Consider the following 18,578-nt stretch of genomic DNA (forward strand, 5'->3'; position numbering starts at 1 on the left):
AATGTTCATAAATGCATGTGCTATTTTTTAAAAATTAAATACATGCACATCATCTTAATTCCATTCAATGCCATGAAAGCCAGAATATCCTGAAAAATATTAAAGTCTTGAAAAGGATTGGAATGAGCTTCAATGGAAAGCCCAAAAAAAGGAGACTCAAGAAGCTGATGCATTACAAGAAGCGGCTGTATTTGACTATAAAGGCATCTCTAATCCAGTGTCTCTACGCTGTTTTATTTATATTTCAGTGTAAAAAGCCTATACTCGATTAGAAAAACAAAAAAAACATAACAGTAACTCAAAATAACATCTCTTGAAAAGAAAACAATCAAAACAATTCCCCATTCACCAGTCATCTCAATTAAAAGAGAAACAGCATTTCATTTTTGCTAGCATCCCCCCCAAAAAAATATATTCTCCAAGGCAGTTGGTCATGGCCAAAAAAACAGTACAGTTTAGGACCACTGCACTGGCAAATGATTAGTGTCTCATTTTGAGCAGAAGGTAAAGATGAGTGTGAGTCGATACTTAGTGGCACACAAAAAACACACTTTCTCCGGGCCAAGTGCAGAAAGAACTAGGATTCCCTCCATAGCACAGAACCACAGCACTCTCCTCTCTCATGGCACGCCGGGCGGTCGTCCATCACATTCCCTTTGCATGTCTCCTCTGACTTCTCCTCCAAGTCTGTAGAATTGAAGTTTGTGTAGGGTCTCTTTTTTAGCCATTGACAGAGCAGTCCACTTGGGAGTGGTAGCCCTTGCTTCAAGGCAGTGGGGCAGTATAAGCTCTTGTGCACCAGGCCTGCAGGGAGCAGTGTGTGCTGTGGATGAAAGACCTCCACCATGGGGTCCCTGCACAATCTGGTAGTTTCCTCCCATCACCACACATTCTCAAGATGGGCCAAGATGACATAGGCCTATCTTTCAAGGGTTATCTAAATGTTTTTATTTGAAGGCAGTGTTTTGAGGTTGAAGCTGTGACAGGTTAAAGAGGATTCTTACAAAAGCCAACCAACCACTCTACCATTACAGTAACAATAATTCATGATCTTCCCTGAATACTGAAGACCCCAGTAAAAACACTGGTCTGTCTGACGAAGGGAGTGAATAGGAGCAGGATTTCTATGGGGTAGATACATGGGGGGAGAGATACAATTGTACATGACAAGGAGTAAGAGCAACAGCAGCCGTGATTATGTGTTCTACAGTGGTTCTCATGAAATTAAAGGAAGAGTTGGATACAAGAAGGGATGAGCGAGGAGAGGTTGTGTCATCACAGCTGGGGTGGTAGCAGGTGATCTAGTCCTGTGTTTGGATGTGGTTGTGAATCGGTTCCCTGGGTTAACATGTACGTGTCGTGTGCAAGTATGTAGGTGTGTGTGAATGTGAGAATGTGTGAAGGAGAGAAAGAAAAATCCCTGGGCTACACTGGAGGGGGAGACGGGGGAGAGCTCCACACAGGGCCATAACCTCCATCCATCCAACCCCCCCTGTTCCTCCCACCACTCTAGCAGAACTATGTGGAGCCCCTCTTCTGTAGCTCCTCAATAAAGGCTGTGGAACAGGAGAGAGACAAGAAACAATCAATACAACATCTGACAAAGAAAAGTAGTGCCTTTGTTCTTTTCCCCCCCACTTAATTTGGACTGTTATACAAATGTCATTGGATAGGTCTCTGTGTGAAACATGGTTGTGGCCCAAAACAAATATCTGCATAGTCTCACCTCCGATTATCTCCTCCTTTACTTTTTGTAACTCCTTCCGCATCTCGTCAAGAATCTCCTACAAGAAGAAACCAAAACCTTCTTTAATTTGCAGTCTTAGTATTGCATATGATTATATGTCTTTACTAGTCTTGGCATTAAAGGTGCTTCAGAAAATAATATTTACCTGTTTAATCCTCTCCATATCAGTCTCTTCACCACCTCCAGCATCATTACTACCACCTGCATGCTTCACCCTGGATGAGTTGTGGAGATGGGGGAAAGAAAGAGAGTGGGTAGGGGAGGCAGAGAGAGAAAGGGAGAGACTGATTAAGATCGAACATTGTACCATCACCGTGACAACCCACGCTGTCAATCCAACCCATCACCATAGCACCCCCAGAGGCCTCCGGAAGCACCACACATACACATTCTGTTGAAAACAGACAACCCAAGGCTAGCTTTCAAAGTTTCAATGACATTTGACCGTTGACCACACCACCAAACGTCCAGAAATTCCAGGCAAAACACACAAAATTCCATTCTATACTACATCAAGGGATATCAATTCACATATTATCAGAACGAAATCCTGCAGATGATAAAGGCTGTCACAGTAGTCATAGCCTTCTGCAGTCCACTAGGTGGTGCTGTTAACAGTACAATGGCCCAGCACCATGATCTGAAGCTGTGCCCCTGTTGACCTGACAGAGAGAAGGGAGGTGGGACAGTATGCTAGGGAGAGCAGGAAAGCATCAGTCCTGTTGTCTTGTCTTGTTAGGACTTTGTACCTGGGACCCTGGGGCAAGGGAGAGGTGGAGTCCATGTTCTTGGAGATTGAGTTATTCCTGTTTGTGAGACACACACACACACTCTGCTCTTAGAATGGGAAGCAACCAATTCATCAACACACACACCCCTCTTTCAATTCTGAGACTGACATCCGTCCACACAGGCTGCTCTTACTTCAGACGCAGAGAGAGTATAGGAAGCTGAAACCTTACCTGGGCATAGTAGCTGATTTCTCCCAAGGTCTTCTTCCAAGAGTGTCTAAAAAGAAGACAGGCATATTTTACAGCAAAACTGTATAAAAGTAAAGTATCAAGCAAATTTGTCTTCCTAGGTACAAACAAAACAGACTGGCACAGACACGCACAGTTCTCACCACTTTGGCCTTGAGACTCTGAGTCATCCTGTAGGGAGAAAGGAAACAGAGTTAGACCAGCCAAACTTGAGTGTTTTCTGACTACATGGAAATTGCTCAATTATGTATTCACGACATAGTTGGCCAATAAATTAACAAATACTTACATTATCTGCTGTCTTAGCAGGTGGCTTAGCCCCACCGTCTGCCATTTTTTTCCTGAACAAGACAGACAAAAGGAGAGTAAGAGTGTGATACAAAACTTAAAGATTCACTAAGCCGGATCAGAGCCATAGAGGGGCATACACAGCGCTCTAGACTGGGGCGTATGGATCTGTTCATTTATAGCAGTGCTCTCTTCAGTGCCACCTACCTCCGTGCCAGGATGGATGCCATCTCACCCATCAGGCCTCCTCCACCACCACCACCACCACCACCGATGGAGGCACTGGTGCGGCTTTGATCAGGCTTGGCAGCCGGTGCTGCAGCAGCAGAAGAAGCAGCAGCAGCAAAAGCACCACTACCACTATCATCCTACAGAGGGCAGTAGAAGACACAGGAGCAGTTAAGAGTATCGACAGAAAGGCTCGGCATTCAAAATGATTGGCATTGAAGTCCAAATCAGAAATGAATGGTGGTTGCATAAATGTGGAGATAGATACAACAGATACAAAACAACTGCTATGCAAATTCTTATCCTGAGGCCACTATTTCTCCTTTCTCTCTCTCACCTTGGCCACTCTGCGGAGCTTGGCCCCGGCTAAGGCTGTCGCCAGGCCCCCATCTCCTCCCGGGGAGGGCAGCGGTGGGGCGGGCGGGGGTCCTGATCCTGCGGTCGGGGGTCCTGGGGGAGGAGGTCCCGGGGGTGGAGGGGGCCCAGACGGAGGAGGTCCGGGGGGTGGAGGAGGGCCCGGAGGTGCTGGGGGGGCCAACGGTGGGGCTGGAGTAGTGGGCACTAAAAATAAAAACGTAAGAGACTGTCACAGTGTACTACGTTCAGAGAATGGGTAAAAATAATACAATAATTGGCTTTGTTCAAAAAGGCAAACGGTATTGCTGTCAGTGTGGCTGTTTGACCCAAGCTGGTGCCTCTGACCTGCTGCAGCTTGTTGTCTCTCTCTCTCCAGTCTCTCCCACTCCTGGCGCTCTCTCTCCTGCTGCTCCAGCCTACAGGGACAAAACTCATGGGGATTAACACAGAGACAAACAAACAGACACGAATACACCCAAACAGTCAACAAATCATATAACAATGTTGTATCTGGTGAAGGGATGAATGGGAAGGTACCACATCCTCCCTGAAAAGGAGGTATCCAGCCAGAGGTGGCCTGGCAGAGAAATTACATTATTTCGACAATAATAACATGGCAAGTGAACTGAACCAAGTGAACTGTACCAGCAATTCTTTCATTAAAGCAACAACCATTTTCAAACAATCCCAGTAGGCACTGTCTAATTGTGACAGCTGGCTCTGGAGCACTGCAAGACTGAAGAGCATATTTGTGATTCAATTGTGCTAACTATGCAGCCATACTGGGTCTGTGAAGGGGCATTTCACAGCTCCTGATTAGCACTGAAATTAAAGTCCACATCTGGCCAAGAAGTCCTAATCCGGGTCGCTCCAGGTCCCCTACCCCAGTACATCTGTCACCCACTGCACTGTTGGTTGACTGAGGGCTGGTGTAGACTTTACCGTGAAATGCTTACTTGATGCAGAGTTTAAAAATACAATTTTAACACAATGGAGATATATACAGGGAGTAACAGTACCAAATCAATGTGCAGAGGTACAAGGTATTTGAGTTTGATACACTACATGACCAAAAGTATGTGGACACCTGCTTGTCGAACATCTCATTCCAAAATCATGGGCATTAATATGGAGTTGGTCCCCCCTTTGCTGCTATAACAGCCTCCACTCTTCTGGGAAAGCTTTCCACTAGATGTTGGAACATTGCTGCGGGGACTTGCTTCCATTCAGCCATTAGTGAGGTCGGGCACTGATGTTGGGCGATTAGGCCTGGCTCGCAGTCGGCATTCCAATTCATCCCAAAGGTGTTCGATGGTGTTGAGGTCAGGGCTCTGTGCAGGCCAGTCAAGTTCTTCCACACCGATCCCGAAAAAACCATTTCTGTATGGACCTCGCTTTGTGCATGGGGGTATTGTCATGCTGAAACAGGAAAGGGCCTTCCCCAAACTGTTGCCACAAAGTTGGAAGCACAGAATCATCTAGAATGTCAATGTATGCTGTAGCATTAAGATTTCCCTTCACTGGAACTAAAGGGGCCTAGCCCGAACCATGAAAAACAGCCCCAGACCATTATTCCTCCTCCACCAAACTTTACAGTTGGCACTATGCATTCAGGCAGGTAGCGTTCTCCTGGCCTCCGCCAAATCCAGATTAGTCCGTCGGATTGTCAGATGGTGAAGTGTGCTTCATCACTCCAGAGAACGCATTTCCACTCACCCAGAGTCCAATGGCGGCGAGCTTAACACCACTCAAGCCGACGCTTGGCATTGTGATCTTAGGCTTGTGTGCGGCTGCTCGGCCATGGAAACCCATTTCATGAAGCTCCCGACGAATAGTTATTGTGCTGACGTTGCTTCCAGAGGCAGTTTGGAACCGAGGACAGACATTTGTTACGTGCTACACGCTTCAGCACTCGGGCAGTCCCGTTCTGTGAGCTTGTGTGGCCTACCACTTCACGGCTGAGCAGTTGTTGCTCCTACATGTTTCCACTTCACAATAACAGCACTTACAGTTGATCGGGGCAGCTCTTTTGATGAACTGACTTGTTGGAAAGGTGGCATCCTATGACGGTGCCACGTTGAAAGTCACTGAGTTCTTCAGTATGGCCATTCTACTGCCAATGTTTGTCTATGGAGATTGCATGGCAGTATGCGTGATTTTGGTGGTGGAAGCATGGTGGTGGCAGCATCATGCTGTGGGGATGTTTTTCAGCGGCAGGGATTGGGAGACTAATCAGGATCGAGGGAAAGATGAACGGAGCAAAGTACAGATGAAAACCTGCTCCAGAGCGCTCAGGACCTCAGGCTGGGGCGAAGGTTCACCTTCCAACAGGACAACCACCCTAAGCACACAGCCAAGACAATGCAAGAGTGGCTTCGGGACAAGTATCTGTATGTCCTTGAGTGGCCCAGCCAGAGCCCGGACTTGAACCCGATCGAACATCTCTGGAGAGACCTGAAAATAGCTGTGCAGCGATGCTCCCCATCCAACCTGACAGAGTTTGAGAGGATCTGCAGAGAACAATGGGAGACTCCCCAAATACAGGTGTGCCAAGCTTGTAGCATCATACCCAAGAAGACTCGAGGCTGTAATCGCTGCCAAAGGTGCTTCAACAAAGTACTGAGTAAAAGGGTCTGAATACTTACGTAAATGTGATATTTCCGTTCTTAATCTTTAATAAATGTGCAAAAATGTATACAAACCTGTTTTTGCTTTGTCATTATGGGGTAGTGTGTATATTGATGAGGGAAAAAAACAATTTAATCAATTTTAGAATAATGCTGTAACGTAACAAAATGTGGAAAAAGTCAAGGGGTCTGAATACTTTCCGAATTCACTGTATAGTCTAGTGAGTGTGTAGAGTCATTGATTATAGAGTCAGTGCAGATAGTTTGGGTACCATTAATTTACTATTTAGCAGTCTTATGGCTAGAAACTGCCTCGAAGCCTGTTGGTCCGAGAGCCGATGCTCCGGTACCGTTTGCTGGACGGTAGCAGAGTGAACAGTCTATGGCTTGGGTGGCTGGAGTCTTTTTTTCAGGCCTTCCTCTGACACCTCCTGATCTAGAGTTCCTGGATGGCAGGGAGCTCGGCCTGTGCGGACTATGTTATGTCCTTAGTGATGTAGTGATGTTGACGCTAAGGAGCTTGAAGCTCTCGACCCGCTCCACAACAGCCCCGTCGATGTGGATGGGGCTGTGCTTTCCCCGCTTTCTACTGTAGTCCACGATCAGCTCCTTTGTCTTGCTGACGTTCAGGGAGAGGTTGTTGGCCTGGAACCACTCTGCTAAGTCTCTGACCTCCTCCCTGTAGGCAGCCTCGTCACTGTTGGTGATCAGGGTTATCGCTGTCGTATCGTCAGCAAACTTGATGATGGTGGACACGCAGTCGTGGGTGAACAGGGAGTACAGGAGGGGACTAAGCACACACCCGAGGGGCCCCTGTGTTAAGGGTCAGCGTGGCGGAGGTGTTGTTGCCTACCCTCACCACCTGGGTCTGGCCAGTCACGAAGTCCAGAATCCAGTTGCAAAGGGAGGGGTTCAGTCCCAGGGTCCCTAGCTTGGTGAGGAGCTTGGAGGGGACTATGGTGTTGAACGCTGTGCTGTATTCTATGAACAGCATTCACATAGTTATTTCCCCTCTTGTCCAGGTGGGAGAGGGCAGTGTGAAGTGCAATTGAGATTGCATCATCTGTGGATCTGTTGGGGCAGTATGCGAATTTGAGTGGGTCTAGGGTGTCTGAAATGATGGTGTTGATGTGTGTCATAACCAGCCTTTCAAAGCACTTCATAATTACAGATGTGAGTGCTACAGGGCAATAGTCATTTAGGCAGGTTACCTTAGAGCTCTTGGGAACAGGGACAATGGTGGTCAGCTTGAAACATGTTGGGATTACAGACTGGGACAAGGAGAGATTGAAAATGTCTGTGAAGACACTTGCCAGCTGGTCTGCGCATTATTTGAGCATGCGCCCTGGTACTCCAACTGGCCCGGTGGCCTTGTGATTGTTAACCTGTTTAAACGTTTTGCTCACATCGGCCACGGAGAGCGAGATCACACAGTCATCTGGAAAACAAGGGCTTTCACGCAAGGACAGTGTGTTATATTCCTCGAAGCGAGCATAAAAGGCATTTAGCTCGTTTGAGAGTTCTGCGTCGCTGGGCAACTCATGGCTGAATTTTCTTTTGTAATCCGTTATTGTCTGCAAGCACTGCCACATACGACGAGCGTTGGAGCCGGTGTAATAGGATTCCACCTTCCTTCTATATTGTCCGTTTGCATGTTTGAGGTCTCGGAGGACGTAGTGGGCTTGTCTGTGTCCCGTTCCTTGTAAACAGTAGCTCTAGCCAAGCGTGGATATTGCCTGTAATCCATGGTTGTTGGTATGGATGTGTTCTTATAGTCACTGTGTGGATGACATCGTCTATATACTTATTGATGAAGCATGTGACTGTTGTGGTAAACTCGTCAATGCTATCGAATGAATCCCGGAACATATCCCAGTCTGTACTAGCAAAACAGTCTTGTAGCCTCGCGTCTACTTCATCCGACTACTTCCGTATTCAGCGCATCACTGCTACTTCCTGTTTGAGTTTTTGTTTGTAAACAGGAAGCAGGAGAATGGAATCATGGTCAGATTTGCCGAAGGGAGGACGAGGGAGGGCCTTGTAAGCGCTTCTGTGGGTAGAATAAAAGTGGTCTAGAGTTTTAGCGCCCCTAGTGGAGCAGCAGACGTGTTGGTAGACGTGAGGTAGGACGGTTTTAAGTCTCCCCGCGTTAAAGTCTCCGCCCACCAGAAACGCTGTCTCTGGGTGAGCGGTTTCTTGTTTGTTTATGGCCCCATACAGTTCGTTGAGTGCCAGAGTGGTGTTGGCTTGTGGAGGGATGTAGACTGCCATGATAATTACAGATGAAAACTCTTGGTAGATAAAATGGTCTGCAATTTACCATGAGGTATTCTATACTGAACAAAAATATAAACGCAGCATGCAACAATTTCAAAGATTTGACTGAGTTACAGGTCATATATTGGACGCACTGCCAAATTCTCTAAAACGACGTTAGAGGCAGCTTATGGTAGAGAAATGAACATTAAATTATCTTGCAACAGCTCTGGTGGACATTCCTGCAATCAGCATGCCAATTGCACGCTCCTTCAAAACTTGAAACATCTGTGGCATTGTGTTGTGTGACAAAACTGCACATTTTAGAGTGGCCTTTTATTATCCCCAGCACAAGGTGCACCTGTGTAATGATCATGCTGTTTAATCAGCTTCTTGATATGCCACACCTGTCAGGTGGATGGTTATCTTGGCAAAGGAGAAATGCATCCTAACTGGGATGTAAACAAATTTGTGCACACAATTTGAGAGAAATAAGCTTTTTGTGCGTATGGAAAATGTTTGTTTGTTTTTATTTCAGCTCATGAAACAATGGACCAACACTTTACATGTTGCGTTTATATTTTTGTTCAGTATATATCAGGTGACCAAAAGCTAGTGATTTCCTTCACACTTGAAGCAGCACACCAGTTGTTATTTATGAAAAAACACTCAATTTCCTTTCAACTTCCTCGAAGCCACTGTCCGATCCTGCCACTGCATGGAGAATCAACCGAGTACTACGTGCATAGCGTCATCATCCAGCCATGTTTCAGTAAGACATAACATTGCAGCTTTTCAAGTCTCTCTGATAAGAGTCATCTTATTCTCAAGTGACTGGACATTTGCCAATAGAACAGACTCCAGCTCGTCTCCCGCGTCTACACCTGCAGTGTTTTGGTAGCCCATGTAACAACGGTAATAGGGTCCGGTATGAACAGTGGAACAGCTGAGTCGGAGTTGAAGTCATATTTGAAGTCGATATCGAGGTTAGTAACTGTCAATCTGATTTCCAGAAGTGCTTGGCGATCATATGTGATAATAGTATGAACTTTCTGTACAAGAAAAGTAAAGAAACACGATAAAAGTCACTATATAGCAAAGGAGTTGGAACTTGTAAGATGTTGCCTTTCTCCGTCGGCGCCATCTTGACAATCATATCTGTGACCATTACTACCACCATTTGACGGACAACCTCACCAGCCTATCCCAGAGCCTCCACAGTGTGTCATATTGCCCATTAGACTAAATTAGATTAGGGGTAAAGCTGGGCGTATCCTTGGCGAGTGTGGGGTCCACAGGAAGAGGAGTTGGTAGGAAAGGATGGGATTTTAAAGAGGAGTTGACCTTCTTTAGCTTTTCAACCTCCGACCTCAAGAGGCTGGCTGAGGGCTAAGCGGCATAAGGCTAATGCTGACAAATCCTCTGAGTCAGTGTGCATGTGTGGTTATGTAAAACTGTGTCAGTTGGACCTCTGGTCATATGAAACTGTCTTGTCTTGACCCTTAATTACAACTCAATCTGGAAGTAAAGGTGAAATCCCACACTTGGTACCTCCGCTGCTGTTCCAGCTCCTCTGGGGAGGGTCCATTTGACACTGGGCGGGGGAGGGTAGCGTAACCTGGGGATAGAGAGGGGAAAGAGATTCTTAGTATGACTTACGAAGAAAGCAAGTCATGCTCATGTTTCCACACATGCATTTCTCTCAATTATTTCTCAGACAGTGCTGTGCCTTTAGGTATTGCAAAGCATGTTGTCATGTATGTTGAGGTTGCATGTAAAATCCATTCTATTAGTACCTGCGTCTGCCAGGGAGTTGAGCACCTCCAGTGCATGGGCCATTCCGTTGGCGAAGAGGGCGGCATCCTCCTTACTGCTGAAGTTGAGCCCCCACACCTGCCGCGCGTCCCGCCACTGGTGGAAGTTGGGCGTGGCCTCGTTGTACTTCAGGCCCTTCACAATCGGACAGTTAATCACCACCTTAGAGAGAAGGGGGTCGGAGTCAAGACATGAGTCATGAATAATAATAAATAATAATATGCCATTTAGCAGACGCTTTTTATCCAAAGCGACTTACAGTCATGCGTGCATACATTTTTTGTGTATGGGTGGTCCCGGGGATCGAACCCACTACCTTGGCGTTACAAGCGCCGTGCTCTACCAGCTGAGCTACAGAGGACCACAAACCATGACACTCCCAACATTGTCATATCATGGATACCACTTCTTTATCAAGAAAAAGGGTGATGCTCTGTACAGTTGAAATGGACAAACTGCAGATTTTAGGTAAGTGAAAGATCCTCACTCAGGTAGTATGGAAATAACTACATTGGTAATTGCAATTGTGACGACCCTCCCACTCTGTCTGCCGTATTCTCTCTTTGCTCTTGTTTCCTTATTAGGATGCCGGTGGGCGGAGTTGGGAGGGTCGTCAGCTACATGGGAAACACCTTGGCCGGGTGTGTCCCAGCATAAATGGAACTCTTCCACAGTCATTGAGGAGACTCTCTCCAGGCAGATACTTTGATTTTGGTTGTGATATTTTTGTGGCCTTTTTTGGGTTGTTTGCTTTGGCACTTATCAACACTTTTCTATATTACATTTATGCAAGCAAACACTCACTTACACTACTGATTACTGATTACACACCCCATTGTTATTTCAGTTAGTTACTTTAATTAATAAATATATACTTTGAGTACTCCTTGTCTCCACGTGTCTCCCTTTTGTTACGAACTTGAGCCGGTTCGTGACAAGTGGGGGCTCGTCTGGGATTTTGAACTGGTTGTGTTTGGGAGAACGTGGAGTTAATGTCCAATGCGGTAGGGTTTTTCTTTGTAAATTTTGTTAGTTTGTTTGAGTTTGATAGGCCAGTATTGGTTGCCTTTGGGTTTTGTACTGCGTTGGAGAGAGTACATTGGTTAGTTTCCAGTCCCTGCCCAGCCTGGAAACTCTTGCTCTACTCGCTGTTGGGACATCGGTCTGAGGTGAGTACAATCGGCTGTGTACCTCAGTGGGAGATTGGGTAGGGTAGTGACATTTGCTACCCGGAGCTATAGCTTTTTCCCCTGATAGGCTTAGTGACGTGTTTTGTTTGGGATACGTTGGGCATGGTTAAATGTTTGTTATTTTTGTGTGGTGTCAGTGGACTGAGCAGTTGTCTCGGGGGCACATCCGTGGCTTGGGGAAATCTACCAGCGTGCTGGGGGTTTAATTCCTTGCCAGCGGGCTACAGTGCGTAATTACCCACCGCGAATCTGCACGAAGACTAGGGTTGAGTTATTGTAGGTTGGGGAAGCTCCATATCCCAGCTCTCTTCTGTGGTGCTCGGTGTGATTGTCATTTCTCTTGTGTCTGGTGTGCTCAGCAGAGGGGTTGAGCAAGATTATTATGATCTATATATATATTTTTTTTTTCTTGATTATGGCGTCTAATGTAGATGAGTTCATTCGCTTTCCATCAGAAGAACTGTTAGAATTATGTACTAAAGAACAGCTGTTGAAGGTTGCTGAACACTACAAGGTTGAAATTAGTGATAAACGCCTAAAAAATTCTATTAGGTTAATATTGAAGGCCAATTTGATGGAGAGTGGTATTCTGGATGTTACCACTGGGGCAGCCTCTGCTGAGGACACGTTGTCTCCCCGATATGTTACAATGACCGCTCCATCGGTTAGTCATGGTGGTCTTCTTTTTGAACAGCAGAAAGAACTGCTTCTGTTACAGCTAGAGCATGAACAAGCTAAAATGGAGCATGATCGTGTAAAATATGAAAGGGAATTGGAATTTAAACAGGATATGGAGCGTGCTAAAATCAAGCTGCAACAAGAGCGACTAGAGTTGGTTAGGGAAGGAAAGCTCTCAGGGGAGAGTTTGCTCTGGGAAGGTGACCCAGAGTTACCTAGGGGTCGTTCCTCTTTTGGTCGTAATCCAGAGACATTTGATGTTGTAGGGAATTTACGGTTGTTGCCCCAGTTTAATGAAAAGGACCCGGAGATATTCTTTTCGTTGTTTGAGCGTGTTGCTGACGCTAGGAGTTGGCCTGATTCTGATCGCACTTTGATGTTGCAGTGTGTGCTGACTGGTAAAGCGCAAGAAGCATATTCAGCTCTTAGCGTAGCAGACAGTGTTAGTTATGAGAAGGTTAAAACGGCTGTGTTACAGAGTTACGAATTGGTCCCTGAGGCTTACCGCCAACGATTTAGAACTTTAAAAGGGATGATCAGCAGACTCATGTTGAGTTTGCGCGAATATTATCTTCACAGTTCAATCGCTGGTGTTCTGCCTCTGCAGTTATGACTTTCCAAGGGCTGTGTGATCTGATTATGTTAGAACAATTTAAGGACACAATCCCTGATCGTATAGCGACGTACATTAACGAACGAAAAATAAAGACTGTTGCTGAAGCTGCGGTTTTGGCAGATGAATATGTGTTGACTCACAAAAATGTTTTTGCAGAACCCCGTATTCGGAGTGAGTGGGGGCGTTCGCAGAGATTTGGGCCTCGCTCGCCGAGATACTTCGGTTCCCGGGCAGAGTTTCATTCAAATAGGGTTGAGCCTGATACCCGTGGTAAAACTGACGTTGGTCAAGAGTGTCACTACTGTCAAGAATTAGGTCATTGGAAAAATGAATGTCCGATTCTTAGGTCTAGGGGTAAATTCAGTACAGGTGCTTATGGTAAATCGAGGCCTGCAGCGTTAGCCGCGCCTGTTCCACATCAGTTCACTCATGACGCATTGTCTCATGCCCGGAGCCAGGTGAAGGGTTATATTGATCCCGACTATTTACCTTTCGTTACGGAGGGTTTTGTGTCTATGGTAGGAAGTAAGAACCTAGTGCCAGTAAAGATCCTAAGAGACACAGGTGCCTCTGAATCATTTGTGTTGGAATCTGTGTTACCCTTCTCTGCGGAGACTGATTCGGGGAATAGTGTTCTAATTAGGGGAATAGGTTTGAACACTCTGTCAGTTCCATTGCATAAACTGATGTTGGATTGTGGACTGGTGAAAGGTGAGGTTGTTGTGGGGGTGCGTCCTTCATTGCCTATTGAGGGTATTGACGTGATCCTTGGAAATAACTTGGCTGGGGAGCGTGTGTGGCCTATCATGTCTCCATCTTTAGTGGTTTCCACTAAGCCGTCAATTGTAGGGATTCCTGATGAGAGTGCGCAGAATTTCCCAGAGGTGTTTTCTGCGTGTGCAGTGACGCGTTCTATGATACAGGACGACCTGGTCACGGAGCTGGCTAACGAGAATACCATAAAGAAGTCTGTTACTGTTTTCCCTGTTATCCCGTTATCTGTATCCCGCTCCGATTTAATCGAGGCGCAACGGACTGACCCTACATTAGAAGAGTTGCGGGACCAAATTGTGTCTGTGGAACAGTTGGGAGATGTCGCACAGGGCTATTTTCTCCAAGAGGAGGTCCTGATGAGAAAGTGGATGTCTCATGGTAGTTGTTTTCTGGGGGAGGCGATTAGTCAGGTTGTGGTACCAGTTAAGCTTCGTGAGTTGGTGCTGACAACTTCTCACAACGACGTTGCTGGGCATATGGGTGTGAGAAAAACCTACAATCGCATATTACGACATTTTTTTGGCCAAGATTAAAGAGGGATGTTTCTGATTTCATCAAAACTTGTCACACCTGTCAATTAACTGGTAAACCTAATCAAGCTATTAAGCCGGTACCACTGTTCCCTATTCCTGTACTCAGTAAACCTTTTGAGTATCTGATTATTGACTGTGTTGGTCCTCTGCCTCGTTCCAGAAAGGGTAGTAATTATTTGTTGACGGTGATGTGTCAGACCACTAGGTTTCCTGCTGCCTATCCTCTCCGGTCTATCACGACTAAGTCTGTGTTAAAAGCTTTGACTCAGTTTTTCTCACTGTTTGGAATCCCTAAGGTCATTCAAAGTGATCAAGGATCTAATTTCACCTCTAATCTCTTTGGACAGGTTCTCCAACAACTCCATATTAAACACAACTTGTCTAGCGCTTATCATGCCCAAAGTCAAGGAGCACTGGAACGTTTCCATCAAACGCTTAAGTCTTTGTTGAGATCTTATTGTACTGAGATGGATAAGGATTGGGAGGAGGGGTTGCCTTGGTTACTGTTAGCTGCTAGGGAGGTTTCACAGGAGAGCACAGGTTTTAGCCCAAATGACCTAGTGTTTGGACATAAGGTGCGTGGGCTTTTATCTGTTCTCCAGGATGACTGGAGGTCTCCCGAGCCTCCTCAGTCCCTGTTATCATATGTGTGTGATTTTCGGCGACGCTTGTATGCCGCTGGTGAAATGGCTAAAGAGAAGCTATCATCTTCACAGGACAGGATGAAGAGCATATATGATCGGCGAGCTGAGCCTCGTCACTTTAGTCCAGGTGATCAGGTTCTGGCTCTGCTGCCAATTGTTGGTTCTTCTTTTCAAGCCAAGTTTCAAGGTCCATATACAGTGGTGCGCCAGTACACTGAGCAAAATTATCTAGTTGCCACTCCAGAACGGAGGAAAGCACACCAACTGTGCCATATAAATTTGTTAAAACCCTATGATGCACGTTCCTCTGAGACTGAACAGGGGGAGTCTACAGAGGACGGTAAGGCTGTTCTTTTGGCTGATACTGTTTATTCCCTGGATTCTGGTCATGCTAGGTCTGTGCAGGAGCAGGAAGATGTTTCTGGTCCCGACGATTGCATACTGCAGGGTAGATTGAAGAATTCAGAGACACTGGAGATTTTAGATAGTCTTCTTACTCATCTACCTGTTGATGGGCGGAAAGAGATGGTGGGTCTGATTCGGAGATTTCCAGGGTTGTTTTCTGATACACCAACATGTACAAATTGTCGGTTTGGGACGCAGGGGCTGGTACGTTGGTCCGGGGTCCTTGTTGGTCCCCGGTCTTATGGGGGGGGGTGTGACGACCCTCCCACTCTGTCTGCCGTATTCTCTCTTTGCTCTTGTTTCCTTATTAGGATGCCGGTGGGCGGAGTTGGGAGGGTCGTCAGCTACATGGGAAACACCTTGGCCGGGTGTGTCCCAGCATAAATGGAACTCTTCCACAGTCATTGAGGAGACTCTCTCCAGGCAGATACTTTGATTTTGGTTGTGATATTTTTGTGGCCTTTTTTGGGTTGTTTGCTTTGGCACTTATCAACACTTTTCTATATTACATTTATGCAAGCAAACACTCACTTACACTACTGATTACTGATTACACACCCCATTGTTATTTCAGTTAGTTACTTTAATTAATAAATATATACTTTGAGTACTCCTTGTCTCCACGTGTCTCCCTTTTGTTACGAACTTGAGCCGGTTCGTGACACAATATTAGACATTTATACAAACACTCAGTGATAAAAATCCATACCGGTATGTGGATCCATATCAGTATACCGGTATTCATGATACAGTGAGGGAAAAAAGTATTTGATCCCCTGCTGATTTTGTACGTTTGCCCACTGACAAAGACATGATCAGTCTATCATTTTAATGGTAGGTTTATTTGAACAGTGAGAGACAGAATAACAACAAAAAAATCAAGAAGAACGCATGTCAAAAATGTTATAAATTGATTTGCATTTTAAAGAGGGAAATAAGTATTTGACCCCTCTGCAAAACATGACTTAGTACTTGGTGGCAAAACCCTTGTTGGCAATCACAGAGGTCAGACGTTTCTTGTAGTTGGCCACCAGGTTTGCACACATCTCAGGAGGGAATTTGTCCCACTCCTCTTTGCAGATCTTCTCCAAATCATTAAGGTTTCGAGGCTGACGTTTGGCAACTCGAACCTTCAGCTCCCTCCACAGATTTTCTATGGGATTAAGGTCTGGAGACTGGCTAGGCCACTCCAGGACCTTAATGTGCTTCTTCTTGAGCCACTCCTTTGTTGCCTTGGCCGTGTGTTTTGGGTCATTGTCATGCTGGAATACCCATCCACGACCCATTTTCAATGCCCTGGCTGAGGGAAGGAGGTTCTCACCAAAGATTTGACGGTACATGGCCCCGTCCATCGTCCCTTTGATGCAGTGAAGTTGTCCTGTCCCCTTAGCAGAAAAACACCCCCAAAGCATAATGTTTCCACCTCCATGTTTGACGGTGGGGATGGTGTTCTTGGGGTCATAGGCAGCAGTCCTCCTCCTCCAAACACGGCGAGTTGAGTTGATGCCAAAGAGCTCCATTTTGGTCTCATCTGACCACAACACTTTCACCCAGTTCTCCTCTGAATCATTCAGATGTTCATTGGCAAACTTCAGACGGGCCTGTATATTTGCTTTCTTGAGCAGGGGGACCTTGCGGGCGCTGCAGGATTTCAGTCCTTCACGGCGTAGTGTGTTACCAATTTTTTTCTTGGTGAGTATGGTCCCAGCTGCCTTGAGATTATTGACAAGATCCTCCCATGTAGATCTGGGCTGATTCCTCACCGTTCTCATGATCATTGCAACTCCACGAGGTGAGATCTTGCATGGAGCCCCAGGCCGAGGGAGATTGACAGTTATTTTGTGTTTCTTCCATTTGCCAATAATCGCACCAACTGTTGTCACCTTCTCACCAAGCTGCTTGGCGATGGTCTTGTAGCCCATTCCAGCCTTGTGTAGGTCTACAATCTTGTCCCTGACATCCTTGGAGAGCTCTTTGGTCTTGGCCATGGTGGAGAGTTTGGAATCTGATTGATTGATTGCTTCTGTGGACAGGTGTCTTTTATACAGGTAAGAAACTGAGATTAGGAGCACTCCCTTTAAGAGTGTGCTCCTAATCTCAGCTCGTTACCTGTATAAAAGACACCTGGGAGCCAGAAATCTTTCTGATTGAGAGGGGGTCAAATACTTATTTCCCTCATTAAAATGCAAATCAATTTATAACATTTTTGACATGCGTTTTTCTGGATTTTTTTGTTTTTATTCTGTCTCTCACTGTTCAAATAAACCTACCATTAAAATTATAGACTGATCATTTCTTTGTCAGTTGGCAAACGTACAAAATCAGCAGGGGATCAAATACTTTTTTTCCCTCACTGTATATCGCCCAGCCCTAAGTGTTAATGTTTAGGGTGCATCACAGTCTAATGTAGCATGGTCTCCTCTCCATCTTCCCTAATTGAAAGCTTTTTCCATATTGCACTCAGCCTGTGCTTTCAGATCAAGGAGAGGAAGCCAGTTTGGACAAGACAAATGCACTCTATGTCTATATCAGCAGTGATGGAAAAAGTACCCAATTGTCATACTTGTGTAAATGTAAATGATACCTTAATAGAAAATTACTCAAGTAAAAGTCACACATTAAAGTACTACTTGAGTAAAAGTCTAAAAGTATTTGGTTTAAAATATACTTAAGTATCAAAAGTAAATGTAATTGCAAAAATATATTTAAGTATCAAAAGTAAAAGTATAATCATTTCATATTGCTTATATTAAGCAAACCAGACGGCACAATTTTCTTGTTGTAAATTGCTTACGGATAGCCAGGCACACACTCCTATACTCAGACATAATTTACAAACGAAGCATTTTCGTTTAGTGAGTCCACCAGATCAGAGGCAGTAGGGATGACCAGGGATGTGAATTGGACCATCTTCCTGTCCTGCTAAGCATTCAAAATGAAACGAGTACTTTGGGTGTCAGGGAAAATGTATTGAGTAAAAAGTACATTATTTTCTTTAGGAATGTAGTGAAGTAGAAGTTGTCAAAAATATAAATAGTAAAGTACAGATACCCCAAAAAACGACTTAAGTAGTACTTTAACCTCTATGGGATCGGTGTCCCGTATACGGGACGGTTGCGCTAACGGACTGTTGTAAGTAACAGCAAACTTTCCAGGACATAGACATGTCTTATATTGGCAGAAAGCTTACATTCTTGTTAATCTAACTGCACTGTCCAATTTACAGTAGCTATTACAGTGAGAAAATACCATGCTATTGTTTGAGGAGAGTGCACAACAACAAAAAACGTATCACGCCAACTAGTTTGATACATTCACCTCTGAAGGTAAATAATGTACTTACATTCAGTAATCTTGCTCTGATTTGTCATCCTAAGGGTCCCAGAGATAAAATGTAGCATAGTTTTGTTTGATAAAATCCATTTTTATATTCAAATGTA

At 45.3% G+C, this 18,578-nt stretch overlaps 1 protein-coding gene across 4 annotated transcripts in view; it reads right to left on the bottom strand.

The window, feature by feature from the left end:
- Positions 1 to 168: 168 nt before the first annotated feature.
- Positions 169 to 18,578, bottom strand: part of LOC121568036 (vasodilator-stimulated phosphoprotein-like) — a 40,119-nt gene continuing 21,709 nt past the window's right edge. The window contains exons 4-15 of one of the 4 annotated variants that reach the window (XM_045219568.1): positions 10,280 to 10,460; positions 10,035 to 10,101; positions 3,946 to 4,016; positions 3,581 to 3,804; positions 3,223 to 3,383; positions 3,017 to 3,068; positions 2,862 to 2,898; positions 2,710 to 2,755; positions 2,497 to 2,553; positions 1,893 to 1,962; positions 1,727 to 1,784; positions 169 to 1,556 (exon numbers count right to left, since the gene is read on the bottom strand). In XM_045219568.1, the coding sequence (XP_045075503.1) occupies positions 1,519 to 1,556; positions 1,727 to 1,784; positions 1,893 to 1,962; positions 2,497 to 2,553; positions 2,710 to 2,755; positions 2,862 to 2,898; positions 3,017 to 3,068; positions 3,223 to 3,383; positions 3,581 to 3,804; positions 3,946 to 4,016; positions 10,035 to 10,101; positions 10,280 to 10,460 (1,062 nt within the window). In that variant the 3' untranslated portion in view covers positions 169 to 1,518. The remainder of the gene's footprint in view (positions 1,557 to 1,726; positions 1,785 to 1,892; positions 1,963 to 2,496; positions 2,554 to 2,709; positions 2,756 to 2,861; positions 2,899 to 3,016; positions 3,069 to 3,222; positions 3,384 to 3,580; positions 3,805 to 3,945; positions 4,017 to 10,034; positions 10,102 to 10,279; positions 10,461 to 18,578) is intronic. The other 3 variants (XM_045219569.1, XM_045219570.1, XM_045219572.1) reach the window with 3 other exon arrangements.

The sequence above is a fragment of the Coregonus clupeaformis genome, chromosome 6 (genome assembly GCF_020615455.1).
Source record: "Coregonus clupeaformis isolate EN_2021a chromosome 6, ASM2061545v1, whole genome shotgun sequence".
NCBI lineage: Eukaryota > Metazoa > Chordata > Actinopteri > Salmoniformes > Salmonidae > Coregonus > Coregonus clupeaformis.